General features: G+C 30.4%; 1 protein-coding gene across 1 annotated transcript; it reads right to left on the minus strand.

Moving 5' to 3' along the window:
- Positions 1 to 12,286: 12,286 nt before the first annotated feature.
- LOC113367289 lies at positions 12,287 to 14,916 on the minus strand. Its single transcript, XM_026608910.1, has 3 exons — positions 14,907 to 14,916; positions 13,681 to 13,919; positions 12,287 to 13,459 (listed from the first exon to the last, which is right to left on the minus strand). The coding sequence occupies exons 1-3, from the start codon at positions 14,914 to 14,916 to the stop codon at positions 12,287 to 12,289; spliced, it is 1,422 nt and encodes a 473-aa protein (XP_026464695.1).
- Between the last annotated feature and the right edge of the window lie 3,336 nt (positions 14,917 to 18,252).

The raw sequence follows: 18,252 nt of genomic DNA on the forward strand, positions 1-18,252 counted from the left end.
TAATTAGTATATTAATTTAAGAAGAAAATTACGAAAACGAACAGACACACCGACTTTTGTGCAAGTTAAAATAAACGTCATGGCGTTGCAGGATTGCAACTATCAAAGTTAAAAACAATGGATTATGCAAATTATGGATAAATTAATTATTTTCAAAAATTATGATAACTAGGTGTAAGTTGGATTTGCCTTAAGGCAAGTTGTATAGGCTATTCGATAAAAAATATATAAGAAAAGGAAAAAACAAAATAATGTTAGCGATTTTGAAAATTCGCGCCAGGGCGGAACGAACTTCATGTGGTCGCCATGTTTGTAATATAAAAATGATCGAGAAAGTAAGAATTCTGAAACTTGAGAAGACAACACCTAAATTGAAATAAAGAATCTCGTCGTAAAACAAATAGTTGTTGTTGTTATTTTATATGTATTATATTAACATGAAATTCTATTTCAGTTAGTCAGGGATCGTTCAAGTATTACGTAAGCAGATTTATTACAATTATTCCCGAAGGAGAAGTTTATGTTTTCATCAAAAAATCCGAATCGCTAATTTTATGTTTTCTCGACGTTTCAAGCCATTCTGAATCGAATGAGACCAAATTTGGAAAAAGTATGTGTGTGTGTGTGTATGTGTGTGTGTGTGTGTGTGTATGTGAACAGATTTTTTGCCGTAAATCGACGTTTTTCTTTCCAAAACGGCTGGACCGATTTCAAAAATTTAAAAGCCATTTGATGTATCTTGATGAGGACTATCGTCTCTGTCTGAGTTTTGTGCGGCGATCGGCCGGGTCGTTTCTTTGTAAATTGCAGAAAAGTGAAAATTTTTTCGTCCACGTTTTAGCCCGCAATTCTGAATCGATTCTGAAAATTCAAGAACCATTCGATAGATATTAGTTGGGAATCGTGCTGATTAGTTTTTGGTAAAGATCGGACCTCTCTTAAGCTAGCAAGACCAAATTACAAAATCGCATCGATCGGACCTGTTGTATTATTTAGCACTTATTTTGCACTATTTTGCACCACAAAAAAAAATTTGTACTACGTGCCGTTTAAAAAAAACACGTGGCGCTGCTAGCTTTAATATTAAGCTAGCAAGACCACTTTTTGTTTTTGAAGAAAATAAATAAAATTTAACGGAAATTGATTAATTCGAATTTGCACTAATTTGCACCACCAAATTAAATCAAAAAAATTGAAAATAGCTACTAAAATCAATACCCCATTACGCTCGTCCGCCTAATATGATACTTCCATATTAGAGCGTTTTCAACGTACAAGTTCAAAGTATAGAAAAAAAATTAAACCAGCAGAATCAAATGAAACTAATACAATAAAAACATTATAATATCTAGTATTTAAATAGAGATTTTCAGATTTTGCAACCACTGCCCTTCCCTCATTAATCAACCCCAAATTGTATTTACTTCCATATGGAGCGTTTTCAACGTACGAGTTCGAAGTATAGAAAAAAATTGAACGAGCAGAATCAAATGAAACTAATACAATAAAAACATTATAATATCTAATATTTAAATAGAGATTTTCAGATTTTGCACCACTGCCCTTCCCTCATTAATCAACCCCAAATTGTATTTACTTCCATATTGGAGCGTTTTCAACGTACGAGTTCAAAGTATAGAAAAAAAAAATTGAACGAGCAGAATCAAATGAAACTAATACAATAAAAACATTATAATATCAGTATTTAAATAGAGAATTTCAGATTTTGCACCACTGCCCTTCCCTCATTAATCAACCCCAAATTGTATTTACTTCCATATTGGAGCGTTTTCAACGTACGAGTTCAAAGTATAGAAAAAAAAAATTGAACGAGCAGAATCAAATGAAACTAATACAATAAAACATTACTAACATTACAAACATTACAAATACATTAATAAAGCAAATAATAAAACAGTATATACTTCAAAAAAAAAAAAATTAATTAGTTTGGTGCTTTTTTGAAAATATCATTAATGAAGGAGTTATCTTCACAATGTGTTTTAATTTTTATTTCTTTTTTGTTTTAAGCCATCATACTCCAACCAGCTGGTACCACCTCTTAAACATATTCCAGTATAATGGCCAGTTGCGCTTCTACTAATACTTTTGTATGATACTATTCCTATTAATTCATAGAAATTGTTATTATACGGATTAATAAAATTTTTCTTAATGTCTTTGATGCAAGTTTTTTGAACAACTTTACTCGTCGAGTAAAGGTCAAAAACTATTATGTCACCTGAAAAAAGGGCGTGTTTTAATTTTTTTTTACATTTTATTATTGAAAAATATTTAATTATTGATTAATATTTTAAAAGCATTATATAAAATTTGGGTTAAAATTTAATATTTTGAATAACTCACCTGTTCCGGAAATCACTTGCTTCTCTGACCCTAAACAATTATCTCGAATACATGGACGTTCATTCAGATTTATTACTTGTGTGATAATTTGGTCAAAATCATCGGATATTTTAGTATTTTCAAATGAAACAACAGGCCATTTTTTGTACCGCGGAGTACATAAAAAATTACAAGTAGTAGTTTCTGCAAAGCTTGGAGTTTCATTTAAAAGAACACCCGCTAAATATCCGACATTACTCTCACAGTTTATTATTCTGAACTGCCCTATATCTGATGCATTATATTTTTTGCAAGTAATTCACCCCGCTGCCTATATGATGTTTGGGTGATGCCATTTGATATGACATCAATAATTAATTTAAATAAGGGAGTTTTCTCGCATTGTCTTCAAAATATTTTAAAATATGGCTATTATCTTGTCCTGCGGCTAGTAACACTTGGAACAAGCTGTCAAAAGCGCATGTGTTTATTATCTGGTGATCTATTTTATTTATTTTTATTTTATTGTCTTAAGCTAATGTCGTTTCCATTTTTCAATATAGGCAGCTTGGGCGCTTTTTTGCTAAATAATGCATCGGTTATGATATGGGCATTTTTTCCCTCCAAATATAATGACCCTGCACGATCTGCTTGTCCACCCCAATTTTCTCGTTGTCTACTTCCCATCATAATTTTTGTTGTTGTTTGTTTTGAAGTCGTGCATCCAATGCATACACGAGCTTCTTCGCACATATATTAAAAATCGATAAGAACAATAGAGCACTTCGAATTGAGGTGGACATAATTTGGCAAATTTGGCATCTGCTTGTCAGTGGTGCAAAATCTGAAAATCTCTATTTAAATACTAGATATTATAATGTTTTTATTTATTAGTTTCATTTGATTCTGCTCGTTCAATTTTTTTTCTATACTTTGAACTCGTACGTTGAAAACGCTCCAATATGGAAGTAAATACAATTTGGGGTTGATTAATGAGGGAAGGGCAGTGGTGCAAAATCTGAAAATCTCTATTTAAATATTAAATATTATAATGTTTTTATTGTATTAGTTTCATTTGATTCTGCTCGTTCAATTTTTTTTTCTATACTTTGAACTCGTACGTTGAAAACGCTCCAATATGGAAGTAATACAATTTGGGGTTGATTAATGAGGGAAGGGCAGTGGTGCAAAATCTGAAAATCTCTATTTAAATACTAGATATTATAATGTTTTTATGTATTAGTTTCATTTGATTCTGCTGTTTTAATTTTTTTTTCTATACTTTGAACTTGTACGTTGAAAACGCTCTAATATGGAAGTATCATATTAGGGCGGACCGAGCGTAATGGGGTATTGATTATAGTAGCTATTTTCAATTTTTTTTGATTTAATTTTGGTGGTGCAAATTAGTGCAAATTCGAATTTCCGTTAAATTTTATTTATTTTCTTCAAAAACAAAAAGTGGTCTTGCTAGCTTAATATTAAAGCTAGCAGCGCCACGTGTTTTTTTTAAACGGCACGTAGTACAAATTTTTTTTTTGTGGTCAAATTAGTGCAAAATAAGTACTAAATAATACAACAGGTCCGGATCGATTTTGCTAATTGGGTCTTGCTAGCTTAAGAGAGTAAAGATCGGGCCGGACCGTTTTTTGTAATAACGTTTTTAAAAAAAAAATTTCGACGATGTTTATGATTTTTTTTGTGACGGTAGATACCATAGTTTTTTTCTAGGTCATACTAAATTTACGGCCCAACTCGTTTAGATTTAAAAATTCTCAAAGTTTGCAAAAATTGGTATAGTTTTTTGACATTTGTCAATAGACTTTTGATCGACGTTTTTTTAAAAACGCGCCTGAACTGATTTCAGAAATTTAAAGCCATTTGATGTATTTCGGTGAGGACTATAGTTTGTCAGTTGGTGCGACGATCTGCCAAGCCGTTGCTTTGTAATTTTAAAAAAAGTGTTAAACTTTTCGTCCACATTTAAGCTCATCCTACCGACCGATTTTAAAAAATCAAAAACTGTTCGAAGATATTAGTTGGGAATGATACTGATCAGTTTTAGGTGAAAATCTACCGAGCCGTTTTCTTGTAATTGACTGTTGAAAAAAAAATTTAAGCAGATATTTAGAGATTTTTTTTTTAGCGATAATACCATGGTCTTATAGAACTTACGAAATATTACGGCCTTACGACAAATAGTTTGATTTAAAAATTTATCAAAGTTGGAGAAATGAGTATCTCTTTGACATTATTAAAATTAAAATTAGATCTATTTTGGTATAATGATAGAATACTGGTCTTGAACATAATAAACCATTAAAGTCTTGGAAACTGGTTCAATTATAAAATTATTCAGTTTTGAAAATTTGCTTTTAGAAAATACCTCGTTTCAAAATATTCGTTCGTTTTCAATTATGTGTAATAAATCCACTCGGAATACTTTTAATGATTCATAAATTAATTTATTTTTTATTGATTAAGTCGATTATTTAAACATATCGGGAAGTTCATGTAACTTGCCTCAAGGCTAAATACAAACCAACTAGTTGTATATAATTTTCATCATTTCGATTTGATGAAAACCTGAAGCTAAAACGTCGGAAATGTTTGGAAGAGGGTACTTATCATCAATAGTTGTCATTAATTTTCCGATAATCTACAACTATCTCCATTTCTTTTTACCTGATGCATCTAATTTTTAGGAACTACCCCAATTGGTGAGGAAACGGTGAATTACTGTGTTGGATTATTTGCTGTTCTAACATGTCATTTATTATCTTTTAACTTCTTCGCGATGTACATGAGGGTATCGATAAGATTTTGTTAAATCGGAATTTCATCTGTTGTGCGAATTTTATGTTTTACTTGATTTGTGAAAGTTAATTTATCATTCGGCTTATGAAATATATCTTTGAATTTTTGCATAATTTGAAAATTTCAACTCTTTCTTCATTGTTCATATGATTTGTTCGGATTAAATTTTCTATATCGGATGAATTTATTTTATTGTCAATTACTTTGGTATAAGTTATGAAATTCGATTTGATTAGTTAATTCTGCGTTAATTGGTTTTGTTAAGGTTAAATTTATTTCATTATCGTTTAAATTATGTATCTCGACGATGGCTTCAAAATTATGTGATAATGTAACTGTCTCTGGGATAAAACAATTAGGAAAATATTGATGTTTTACTAAAATTTCTCCTTCTTTGATATTTACGGGAATTTTATATTTCTTTATACACTTGCTAGGAATTTTTGGATAAAAAATTATTTTTTCTGGACATTCAAATGATGTAATTTTAAATTTACGTTCGGTAATATAAGTAACTCGTTATTTAGATCTAACAATGCTTTTAATTTCTTTAGATTGTCTATTCCTAATAAACCATTAAATGTTTCGTGAAAATTGAATAAATGAAAGGAAAAGTGTTCGTTAGTGTTGAACTCTCTAAAAGCAGGAACTTTACAAGCAAAATTTTCTTTGTATGACCAGTGGCGTAACTAGGCCATCCGGGGCCCGTGGCAAATTCTTTTGATGCCCCCCCCCCCCATCAGTAAAATCAAGTGATTTTAATTTAATTAAAATAAAATCGAAACTTTTCAACGTGCTGATTTAAATGTTGTATATATCCATGATTTGTAATGAATTGTATTGAAAATGAGTAAATCTGCTTCGACATTCATATTTCATGGTTTTAAATCAAGAAATTATTTAAAATGTATGTATACAAAAATTAAAAAAAAATTAAAATGTATAAGTACAAAAAACAAACATAAAAAAAATTATAACCCAAAATTAGTAATTTAAAAGTACATATTTTATATAATATAATATGTTTTTATATTATATTATATGTTATATAATTTATTTATATAATAATTTATAAGTACTTGTTTTGAAAATCAAACATAATTTTTTGTGTTTAAACATTGTAATACATGAACTATAGAAAGGAATTTTTTATAACTGAATTCAACAGAGAAAGAACATAGTACTTTGAGGTTAAAAATAATTATTATATAACCTAACATTAACAATCAATTTTTCGCGTGTTTTCTCAACAATCTAATCCTTTTTAATACTTTTTGAAGACTTCATATTCGTCATATACTCGTTGGCCCTTTTTGGTGAACAAACCTGTTGAAAATATATATATAAATTTAGAATGAAATAAAAACAACAATTTAATGTCAATAAATTATTTATTAAATAAAATCTTTTCTTTGTGCTTTCTGTTCTGCAAAAGTGTCTTATAACATCATCAAAATTTAATAAACGAGCCATAGTATTTTCAATAGACAAGATAGCCAAGTTAGATAATCTGTGTTGTCCAATAGAGTTCCTCAAATAGTTTTTTTATTAATTTTAATTTTGAAAATGATCGTTCAGCACTAGCTGTAGTCACAGGTATTGTAAGAAATAATAATAATGCAGTGCACATCTCGAGAAAGCTGCAGGACATAAAATGGTTTTTAATTAATAATAAATTGGCTAAGTCTTTAATACAGGAACATTTTTCTGTTTCGTCTCTGAATGTTGATCGAAAACTTAAAATTTCTTTGTCAAAAATTCAAATATATCCTTTTTATACACCTTAACAAATTCTAAAGCTTTTTTCATTATTTCAGTAACATTTAATGCATTTAATGTTAAAGGCTGTAAAATACTGAAATTTGAAATAAGTTCATTCATTGGATAAAAACGCGATTTGAGTTGGTTAATTATGATGTCTAAAACTCGATAAAATATGTTCACTTTGAACAAACTTTGATTTTGGATTTTGAAGACGCTCATCTTCGCAAAGCTCGCCAAAATGTCGTTTTACCTTCCTCTGACGAGCTTTAAAAAAACTCAGGAGTGATGGACCATTTTTCTGCTACGCTATTTGCTTCTAGTTTCAGATTTTCAAAGTCATGCCGATACTTTTCCAACTCTTCCATGCAAATTTTCAAGCGTTTTAAAGCATTTGAAAGATCGGCGTCTTTAGATTGGAGAATTGGAGTGCTTTAGATGCTGCATCGATGATTTGTAGGATCTTACAGTGGAAAACCAGTAGCATTACAAAATTGAAGTTTTCGATTTTCTTTTTAAGTGAAACAGCTTCATTTCTTTCATCTGGTTTACAATTGAATAAGATTGTTTTTGCTAGTGCTTTTTGTACTTCAACAAAACGAACTTTTAAAGCAAAAACGGCATCATAACGTCCTGCCCATCTAGTAGGGTTCAATGTTTTGAGTGTTACTGCTGTTTCACTTTCGCTATTGGATATTAAACTTGATAAAATGTTCCATCTTTTAATGCTATGACCAAAAAAAATTATAAATTCGTTGAACTGTTTCAAAAAAAAATTGCATATCAATAATCTCTCTCACTTCATCATTGAGTACTAGATTCAAGTTATGAGCAGCACAGTGCACATATACGGCATTTGGCTCGACATCTTCTATTAATTTTTGAACTCCGCCATAAGTCCCTTTCATTGTATTAGCACCATCATATCCCTGCCCTCGATACTTATTAAAGGGATATTTTTATCAGAAATAGATTTAATAATTTTGGGCCCCGTGACCTGGACAAAATAAACTTCTTTAAAATAATAATCTTACATTCCTCGCGTACTTTTTTAACGAGTATTTGGGGCCCGTGGCCCGGACAAAATAAAACTCTTCAAAATAATAATCTTACATTTCTCGCGTACTTTTTACGCGTATTTGAGGCCCCCGTGGCCTGGACAAAATAAACTTCTTTAAAATAATAATCTCACATTCCTCGCGTACTTTTTTAACGACATTAAATTTCATTGAACGAAGTTTTCATGATTTTTTTATATTATTAATGTTTCTTACGGACGTTGGGGGCCCCCTGGTTCGGGGGCCCCGTATATTTGATACGGCTGATACGGCGGTAGTTACGCGCCTGATTCTTACGAAAACATATTTTTCAAGTGAAATGAAGTATTAGAGTATAATGTAAAAACAATATTTCTGAGCACGCGTCCTCTTGGGCCGGGGGCCCGTGGCTTTTTGCCACCCACGCCACCCTATAGTTACGCCAATGTGTATGACGCAAGTGCCGTTCTTATTGTACATGGATCTTCGTAAATAAAGTTATCAAAATATTGTACTGCTATCCTTGGACAAATAAAAGATTTTGTTGATCCGGTGTCTATTAAAATTTTCATTTTTGGATTTTCAATACTTATGTAAGGTAATTCATTTTGAAAAACATGAAATTCAATTATGTTTTCGTTGTTGATTGGTCGGTATAGCAAAAATTTTCATCTTGCTGGTTTTCTACTAAAGGTTGTTCGTCATTTGTGTTTTCTATATTGAAAAATCGATTTTGTCTGTTAGGGGTCTGTCTGTTGTTAATGGTTGAAACACCACTCATTGGTTGCCAGTCAGTACGTTGCATTGGTCTTGAGAATTGCTGATTAACGTTATTGTCTCTATAATTTGGATTTTATTGTTGTAAATTTCGATTAAAATTTTGTTGATTAAACTGAGGCGGATGACTTCCATTAGATTGATAATTATTATAGTGTTGCCTGTTTTGATTAAAATTATGCTTAGGAAAATTTCGATTTTGATTTTGATTAGGAAAATTTTGATTTTGTTGGAAAGATGAGTTACGATTTTTTATTGTGTCGTTCAAACTGTCTCCTATTACTTTGTATTGGGTTTTGGAAGTTAAAATTATTACTTCTGATATGATTTATGTTATCGTCCTTTGAAATTACTCGCAGGGCTTCATTTAAGGAACAAATATCGCGGCTTCTCAATGCTGTACTGTACGGTTGTTTTACATGAAAGAGCTGTGAAAACTGTTAAAGCACTGTAAAAAGTTATAAAATATTAAACACTTATAAAAGGAAACACATATTTACTATCAAAATTACTACTTTATTCTCTCACGGCTCAATTCAGAATGAATCCTAAAAACGGATATAAAAAGAATCTAGAATAATTTCACAATGGTACCAATATATAAAACCTAAAAAATATTCACTTAGTACATAGTAAAGAACTAGATGGCGCTACTGTTAATATGAATATTTAACATCCTGCGGGCGCAAAGAAAGACATTATGGGTGCGTTCGACTTGGACGCTTACGCGCTGTGAGCGCGCTATCATCGTTCGACTTGGCGCTGTGAGTGTCACAGAAGTATGTTCGTAGCACATATTTTGCGCTCAAACGTGCTTACGCCACGGAGGTGAGGCACTTGAAAGTGTCATGGCCGTTTATCAAAATGAATGCATGAAATGCATAATCTAATCCTAATTTCATTCATTCTTAGTTCAATAAGTACGCGAAAATGGCGAGCTGTGCATTACAATTATTTTTAATATTGATATTAATATTAATTAATTTTAAATTTAATTAATTTTGAAAAATTTTAAATTTTAATTTTAATATTAATATGAATTAAGCATAAGCAAACCAAATTTCATTTATTTATTAATTGCTAAATTGTTTATAATCCCGCTGAATGATCCAGAAAGTAATAATATTTACACAATTACCGTTACCGCCAGTTGCCGCCATTTTGATGCTCATTGACGCTCACAGTATCCAAAACGAACGGAATTTAGTTATCGATTCTGAGCGCTTATCGGCCAAGTCGAACGCTAAAAATTCGTGCTTATAAGCGTGAGCGCTCACAGCGCGTAAGCGTCCAAGTCGAACGCACCCTATGTTACATGTTAAGGTGCGTCCACACCTAACGAACGAACACGAACGAACATGTCGAACAAGAAAATACGAAGAAGAACAAACAGGAACACGAACGAACGCGAAAAATTCCAAACAAACACCTCAAAGCAGTGAGGGCTTGAATCTTTTTATTCGAGGATGTACCGTAAAACGTCAGATTTATTATTTAAAGTAGCGGGAAAGAGTAAAATTATTTAAAGTCATCAAATTTACAAAATTTGTCAATAACAGCAATATCTTATAATAAACACAACATAAATTAATGCATGAATGCACATTTTAACATAAAAAAAGAAAAATGTTTGTCTACATTCGTGGTAGCGTCCACACTGCACATACGAGTTCAAACATAAACGAACAATTCCCTTTGATGTACCGACAAGTTGCGGAACATTGCTCGCCATGTTTGTTTATGTTCGTTCGTGATCGTTGTGGCGTCCACACTATTCTGTTGCCGTTCGTACTGGTACATTCTTTATGTTCGTTCGTTAGGTGTGGCGCACCTTTACATGTCAAGTTATTCGCTCCGAGCGTGACTGCAGCGCCGTAATAAATATGAACTAATTGGGGGTATCAGTGTGTGGTTTTCATGGGTTTTACATGTTTGTTAAAGAAAAAAGATATTAAATAATTGTTATAAATAATAATAAACAAGATACAGTAATAATGTGAACGCTGAATGTTTATTGAAATTATTAAATTTACTTCAACGTACTTAAAACATAGTTAAGTATAATGATTAATTAAATAAAGAAATGCAGTAAATAATTTTAAGGTTAAGTGCCTCAAAGCTTATGTCATAATCTCGGAATAGTTCTTAATAAAAACAATATAATAATGATAAATAGTATTTTATCAATAGAATAAGTAAATAATAAATTAATTTACTCATTTTTTTGGACAAACTAAAGACTTAAACACTATTATAAAGACATAATTTAGACATTATTATCAAAGACAAGACCCATCAAATAAAATTGCAGGAAAAAAACTACATTAACTTTTCGAGACTTGTAAATTGAAGGAAATATTGTTGACCAGTAGGTAGGACTCAATACCTCGACCGATTCACTGCAAATGCGATCATAGGGCTTGGGAACCCACGGTGATCCATCAACACTACAAATATATATTTCGCATAATTTCAGCATTGTATTAATTAAACTGTTTGCAAAATAAACATTTTTTCGCTATGTGATAACTTTTATTTTTCTTTTAATCATAAAATTACAATTATTATATAATAAAATGTAATTAATATATAAATAATAGTTATACATAATCAATATACAATATATAAATATGTATTTTTTATTATTTCAGGCTTGTATTAATTACATTGTTTTACAAAACATTTTTTTAGTAAGCATTAAATTTTGATAATACAACAATTTATTGACTTATAATTTTTCTTTTTGCTAAACATAACAATTTTACAACTATTCATAATACTCCAAATGGTATTTTTATAACAATAAGGTTATGATACTTACTTTATTCTTCTAACCGCTGCGATCCACTTTTCCCGTTGATTTTCTTTCCACTTAGCTGTACAAAATGTATAGAATTTGCAGTCACTTTTTCTGCTGGTATTTCTACAACCCACTACACAACAGATATGGTGGCTCATTTTTAATTATCTTATTTAAATTTGAAATAAATAAATATTTTATGTGTTTTTGTTTATAATAGCCCCTTCTAGTGCTTCAAGTTAGCCACTACGAACGCTTCGGTCGATTTGACTTCCCCTTCCATGCCTTCGCACATAGCCAATACAATGTCACAAGCAAATAACTATAATAATACATTTTTAGTTACATTAATTTAGACTAAGATATATATACAAACTTAGTGCTAGGTATTTCATTTGACAGCTAAGTATAATATGAATTTTATATTTTATCATATTGACATAGTTTACTAAACTTCAATAATGTGTCAACTTAACCTAATTCTAATGTTAAATTTATTTATTGGTTTTAAAAAATTAGTCTTAAATATCTCATTTCATTAATAAGCTAGACTCACACACTTAATTATTGTCTATATCAATTAGAGGTATCAATTTCACAATAGGTCGCACATATAATCCTTGAGTGGTTTTGACTGTGGCCACCCAAACCTTGCCATCTTTGCCCTTCGTGACGCTGACTATCCGACCTGCTGGCCAGTGTAATGGTGCGACATGGTCTTCTTTTATTAGGACTACCATATCAACTGCTAGGTTGTCCAAGGATGCTGTCCATTTGCCCGCTTCTGTAGCTCTGCTAAATATGACGTGGACCACAAGGTCCAAAACCTATCTCTCATCGCATTTAGCTGTCTATGTATGTTTAATTTATTTCTTAGGGCAGTACGATCTACTACGGGTTCAGGAATAGCAGTCATAATATCACCTATAAGAAAGTGACTAGGGGTTAAAAACACAGAATCGGTGCTATCATCATTTAATGGGATAATGGGTCTTGAATTCATTATGGCTTCTACTTGATTCAAGAAAGTTAAATAGTCTTCATAAATTAAACAGGTTGAACCAATAACCCTATTTAAATAATGCTTCATTGTTCTAATGTTCCGTTCCCATAGTCCTCCAAAATGGGGTGCATGTGACGGTATAAATTTCCATGTTATTCCAATGGTTGACACACTCTCAATGAGTTCTTTCTTATTAATATTATTTTTAAAATACTTATAGAGTCTATCTAATTCATTACTGGCGCCTACGAAGTTGGTTCCATTATCACTGTATATGGTTTGGCACACACCTCTTCGTGACACGAAGCGTTTCAATGAATCCAAAAAGGCTGCAGTTGATAATTCCGTGACTAAGTCTAAGTGTACTGCTTTAGTGGACATGCAAATATATACCACTATGTACGCTTTTATTCTTGGTGCTTTGCGCAGTCGGCTCGCTCTCAACTCAATGGGACCAGCATAATCCACACCTACAGCAAGAAACGGTCTTTTACTTGTCACTCGATCAGCAGGTAACGATCCCATTAGCTGTTGACTTTGTGCTGCTTGAAAGCGCCTACATATTGTGCACTCTTTGATTATTCCTTTGATGATGTTTCTTCGATTTATAGGCCAGTATTTTTGCCGTATATTAATCAAGATGGCTTGAGTACCAGCATGTAATAATCTTACATGCTCCTGTCGCAACAGCAGTCGTGTTATGTAATGTCTCCTTGGAAGAATTATTGGATGTTTTTGCGAGTATATCAGTGATTGGCCTAGTCTCCCACCTACTCGTAGAAGTCCTCTCGTATCAACAAAAAGAATTAAGGACGAGACTATTTTAACTTTCAAATCTTCAAAGTCAAGGGATGATCCTTGCTCATTGTTCGAAGTTGTTTTGGTTTTAATTTGACTCTGTTCCAATTCTTTTGCATACTGAAATAAAACATCTGCATTATATAGATTTTCTACAATTTTTTCACCCTCAAGTGTATCAATTTCGGTATCATTATAATAATTATACATCTTTTCAATTTTAGATTCAAGAACTGATGACTGCTCGTTTCTTTCATAAAACTGCTGCTCATTGAATATTCTGTGATCTGTGGGTTTGTTTCCTTTTCACATGAAACATTACTACTGTGGAGAAATCCTACCTCATCTTCAAATAAAATATTACTACTGTTAAGAGATTCCACCTCATCTTCCAGTTCATCTTCATATTCAGAGTCATAAGATTCACAATCAGAACTTTCAAAATCTGTGTCATCGAATATACTCTCGGTATCTGAATAATCAGAATCATCATCTAATCTTGCAACAATGTCTGGGACTAAGTCAGGCTTATGTCCTAATTGTAGTGTTGCTTTGTTCCCTAAATGTTCCTCTATGCTAGCTAAAACATCAAAATGCAAATTGAACAAAATTTCGAACTGTTCGGCATGTTGTCCTGGTTGTAGCAAATTTAATTTTCTATTAATTTTCTCCAGCTGTTTAAAATTCTCTATTAGCTTTTCTTTGCGATAAATTAGCCCTAGAATACTATCGCCGGATTTGAAATTTATTGCATATTTTCGGATAATAATCATTTTAGATTTTATTTCCGCCCTTTGATTAATCAAGGCTTTGACCTTCATTTTGTTGAATTAGCTTCTTTGTGCTATTTTTACTGGCCGCCAATAAAACTGACCCAAAATATCACTTTTTTATGCTAAATATAAATGGAAGAGACTTCGTCCAATATTTTCAATTGGTTGCTATTAAAACTAACCAAATAAATATCACCTTGAATGTACTCTTGTGATTGATTCTGTGCTTTATACCCGAATTATGACCGCGTGTTAAGGATGCTATATAACCCGAATATTATTTTACCTATGCCCTAGGGTATTATTAAACATACATAAGTTTTAACAATGCTCAAGATGGTTTATAAATACCTCGTGGTTTTGCTATCCAATCTCTGCGTCGTCCTCGTGGTAGTTTGCTGCAATCGGCCTGTGTGTTTTTGTTTATGATAGCGAAAGGCTCCTTTTTGTTCTGGTATGTGGACTGTAGTTTGGCACTGATTATTTTTATTTTAACACCGTCGGTAAGGACCAATGTATAAAGTTATAAAATATTAAACACTTATAAAAGGAAACACATATTTACTATCAAAATTACTACTTTATTCTCTCACGGCTCAATTCAGAATGAATCCTAAAAACGGATATAAAAAGAATCTAGAATAATTTCACAATGGTACCAATATATAAAACCTAAAAAATATTCACTTAGTACATAGTAAAGAACTAGATGGCGCTACTGTTAATATGAATATTTAACAAGCACTTTTATGAAATCTATCGCAACGGTCGTTTAAAATATCAGCATTTGTTACGTGAAGACATGTATAATTATTATAAATGCTTATTAATTCTTCAAATCTTTCATAGAATTCGTACACGGTTTCGTTCGGTCCTTGGCGCATATTATGTAAGTCAAAATAAATAGATGTATCATCACGTTGGTCAGAAAATTTAGTAATTAAAACTGTTATCACGTCGTCTATTTCTCTTGCATTTGCGTTTTCTACTGCTAGTTTTGCTCTATCATGTAATTTTGTTAAAATCGCGCTTCGTATTATTTCATTCTGAACACACGATGTATTCGCCCTGTCATAATATCTATTTTTAATCTCTCTTATTCTTAATATAAAAGAATTTAATTCTGAGGGGTTACCTCCGTAATGTGGGATGGTATCAATCAGAACATGATCGAATTTTGGTACGTTTGTAAAGACATTTCTGTTAATTTTTTTATTAAACCTTCTAATTCAGAGTCACTACCACTTCCATAAACTAACTCTCATACGCGGAATTATAATTTATTGAAATGGTTCGTAACTTCTTTTAACAAAAATCTTTGAAAAACTGTATTGAAAATAAATTGTATTACTTATCTTTAGGATTCGGTTCTAAGGATAGGTAAGGGGATCTATCAATTTATTTCTTCTTAATTCTAATTAAATTGTCTCACTCACCTCTTGTGGTGGCTTTTGCTTTTTCTCGTCAATAACGATTCGTTTGTGATTCACTCGATTCACACTTGTTGCACAATTTATTCAGTTTATAACTCTAAATGATTAAAATCAATGGTTTCCTCGATGGATGCCTGAGTTATATCCTACCGGCTGCGCCAGTTATATTTTTATAACGTAGGTTTTATATAAAAATAATATTATTTCACTTTATTACAATTACATCATTATATTTTAATACTTTATTATAATAAAATTATACAATTAATAATATTGTATTTGAATGTTAATTAAAGAATCCCAAATGAAAATCAGAGCGCGTCCTATATGGTTACATATTTAGTCTAGGACACTTTGATTATAAAACATATTGATGAATGGTAAATATATATCTTATTGTTGTATATAATTGGAAGTTAAGATTATAAAATATGCTTATGCTATATGATTGAATAAGTAAATGTATATATTATTAATATATATAACTCCTGTGAGAGCTTAATAGTACTATGGTGGGCGACCACATGGGAAGATTAAGTTCTGCAATTTTTAAATAATTAGTATTTTTGTCTACAAATTAACAATTAATTTTTTCTGGAAATTGTTAGTTTGTTTAATACATTATAAATAAATCAACCTATAAACTATTTTACATTAAAAAAACTAAGATGTATATTCCTTATTTAGAGTGTTTTAAGTATTTTAATTAATATGTCTGTTTTAAAAAAAATAAATGTCTGATAAAGAAAGCCTAGAATTTTAATAAACAGTTATTTTTTAATTTTTAATAAAATTGAAATTTATAATTATATTTATTTTTTAAGTTAAAAGTTATTTGAATAATTTTTTAAAAAAATATTTAATAAATTTTTTAAAAGAAAAGAAATATTAAATTTCTTTATTTTATTTGTAGGAATAAAAGAGTTAATTATGTATATAAATAATTTATAAACTATTACATATAATAATTTATAAATATCCGATTCTATTTTTGTCGTGGATTTTAACACATTTTGATGAATTTAAAAATAACAAGAGAAAGAAAATACATAAAATAATTTATTTACCCCAAGGAGAAAAAGTAGAAATGAAAGAAGAAGAAATAACAAATAAGGAAAGATTGGTAAGTAAGAAATTTTTTATAAATGATAAGAGAATATATAGTTTTTATAATAAATTCGATAAAAAATATGATAAAGAAAAGGAAAAAACAAAATAATGTTAGCAATTTTGAAAATTCGCGCCAGGGCGGAACGAACTTCATGTGGTCGCCATGTTTGTAAATATAAAAATGATCGAGAAAGTAAGAATTCTGAAACTTGAGAAGACAACACCTAAATTGAAATAAAGAATCTCGTCGTAAAACAAATAGTTGTTGTTGTTATTTTATATGTATTATATTAACATGAAATTCTATTTCAGTTAGTCAGGGATCGTTCAAGTATTACGTAAGCAGATTTATTACAATTATTCCCGAAGGAGAAGTTTATGTTTTCATCAAAAAATCCGAATCGCTAATTTTATGTTTTCTCGACGTTTCAAACCATTCTGAATCGAATGAGACCAAATTTGGAAAAGTATGTGTGTGTGTGTATGTGTGTGTGTGTGTGTATGTGAACAGATTTTTTGCCGTAAATCGACGTTTTCTCCAAACGTTTTTTGGCGATATACATCATGGTCTTATAGAACTTACTACAATATTACGGCCTTACGACAAGTAGTTTAATTTTAAAAAATTGTCAAACTTTGCTAAAATTATTATCGTTTTTTTTTTTAAGTAGGATTGATGAAGTATATTATTTACATATTTTTTTTTGATTAAGTCGATTATTTTCACATATCGGGAAGTTCATGTTACTTGCCCCAAGGCTAAATACCAAACCAACTAGTTTGTTTTTATTTTATGACAATTATATGGATATCATTACAATGGAAAACTTTCCATTATTTTGTATTCTATTTTATTTCTCACTCTTATCTTATGTTACCATATTATAATTATTATATTTTTGGTTTACTCTTTAAATGATGAAATTATGACGAGCATATAACTAAATGTCTCATGTTGATACATGAAATCACTGATTTTCAATTCAATAAACATTAATTCAATAACCATTTGCCCAATAATAACCTTACTATTCTTATTACAGGGATGTTATCAGAAATGATTTGATATAGGCATTTGTGAACATCAGGTGATTTTGTGTAGTTATCTGAATCAGGTATGTTTTAATTTTTATAATTTTGATTTACTATTTCAATGATGATACTATGACAAGCATATAACTAAATGTCTCAATGTTGATACAAAAAAATGTAATATAGGGATAACATCATAATTTGATTTTAAATTATATTATAGTGTTGAATCATTCTTACAAAAATTTACAATCAAAACAGTTATTTTTTATTTTAATTTATTCTGCAATATGTTAGATAAAACAATGAGTAGAGATTGTCAACAATATAAAATAATACAACATTATAATTTATTTTATAATGTTAAATCGATTTTACAATTTTTTTTAGATTCATTCAATATTTGTCAAGCAAAGAGACCTCGATGCGAAATACCCATATGTTTTACTTACTATTTTGAAGTTCTAAATTATTAAATATATCATCTCAAAAAAAACTGCCTAAAATAAATTATATAACTACTTTTATATAAAACAAACGTAGTGAGCATTATTATAATAACATA

The sequence above is a fragment of the Ctenocephalides felis genome, unplaced genomic scaffold, assembly GCF_003426905.1.
Source record: "Ctenocephalides felis isolate EL2017-DRISC unplaced genomic scaffold, ASM342690v1 CF-g0.4_SCAFFOLD_00682, whole genome shotgun sequence".
In the NCBI taxonomy this organism is placed as follows: Eukaryota; Metazoa; Arthropoda; class Insecta; order Siphonaptera; family Pulicidae; genus Ctenocephalides; species Ctenocephalides felis.

Coding starts and splice junctions, on each gene's coding strand:
- LOC113367289 (XM_026608910.1), bottom strand. Junction 13,460..13,680: donor ATATTTTATTTGAAGATGAG/GTAGGATTTCTC, acceptor GTTTTATTTCAG/TATGCAAAAGAATTGGAACA.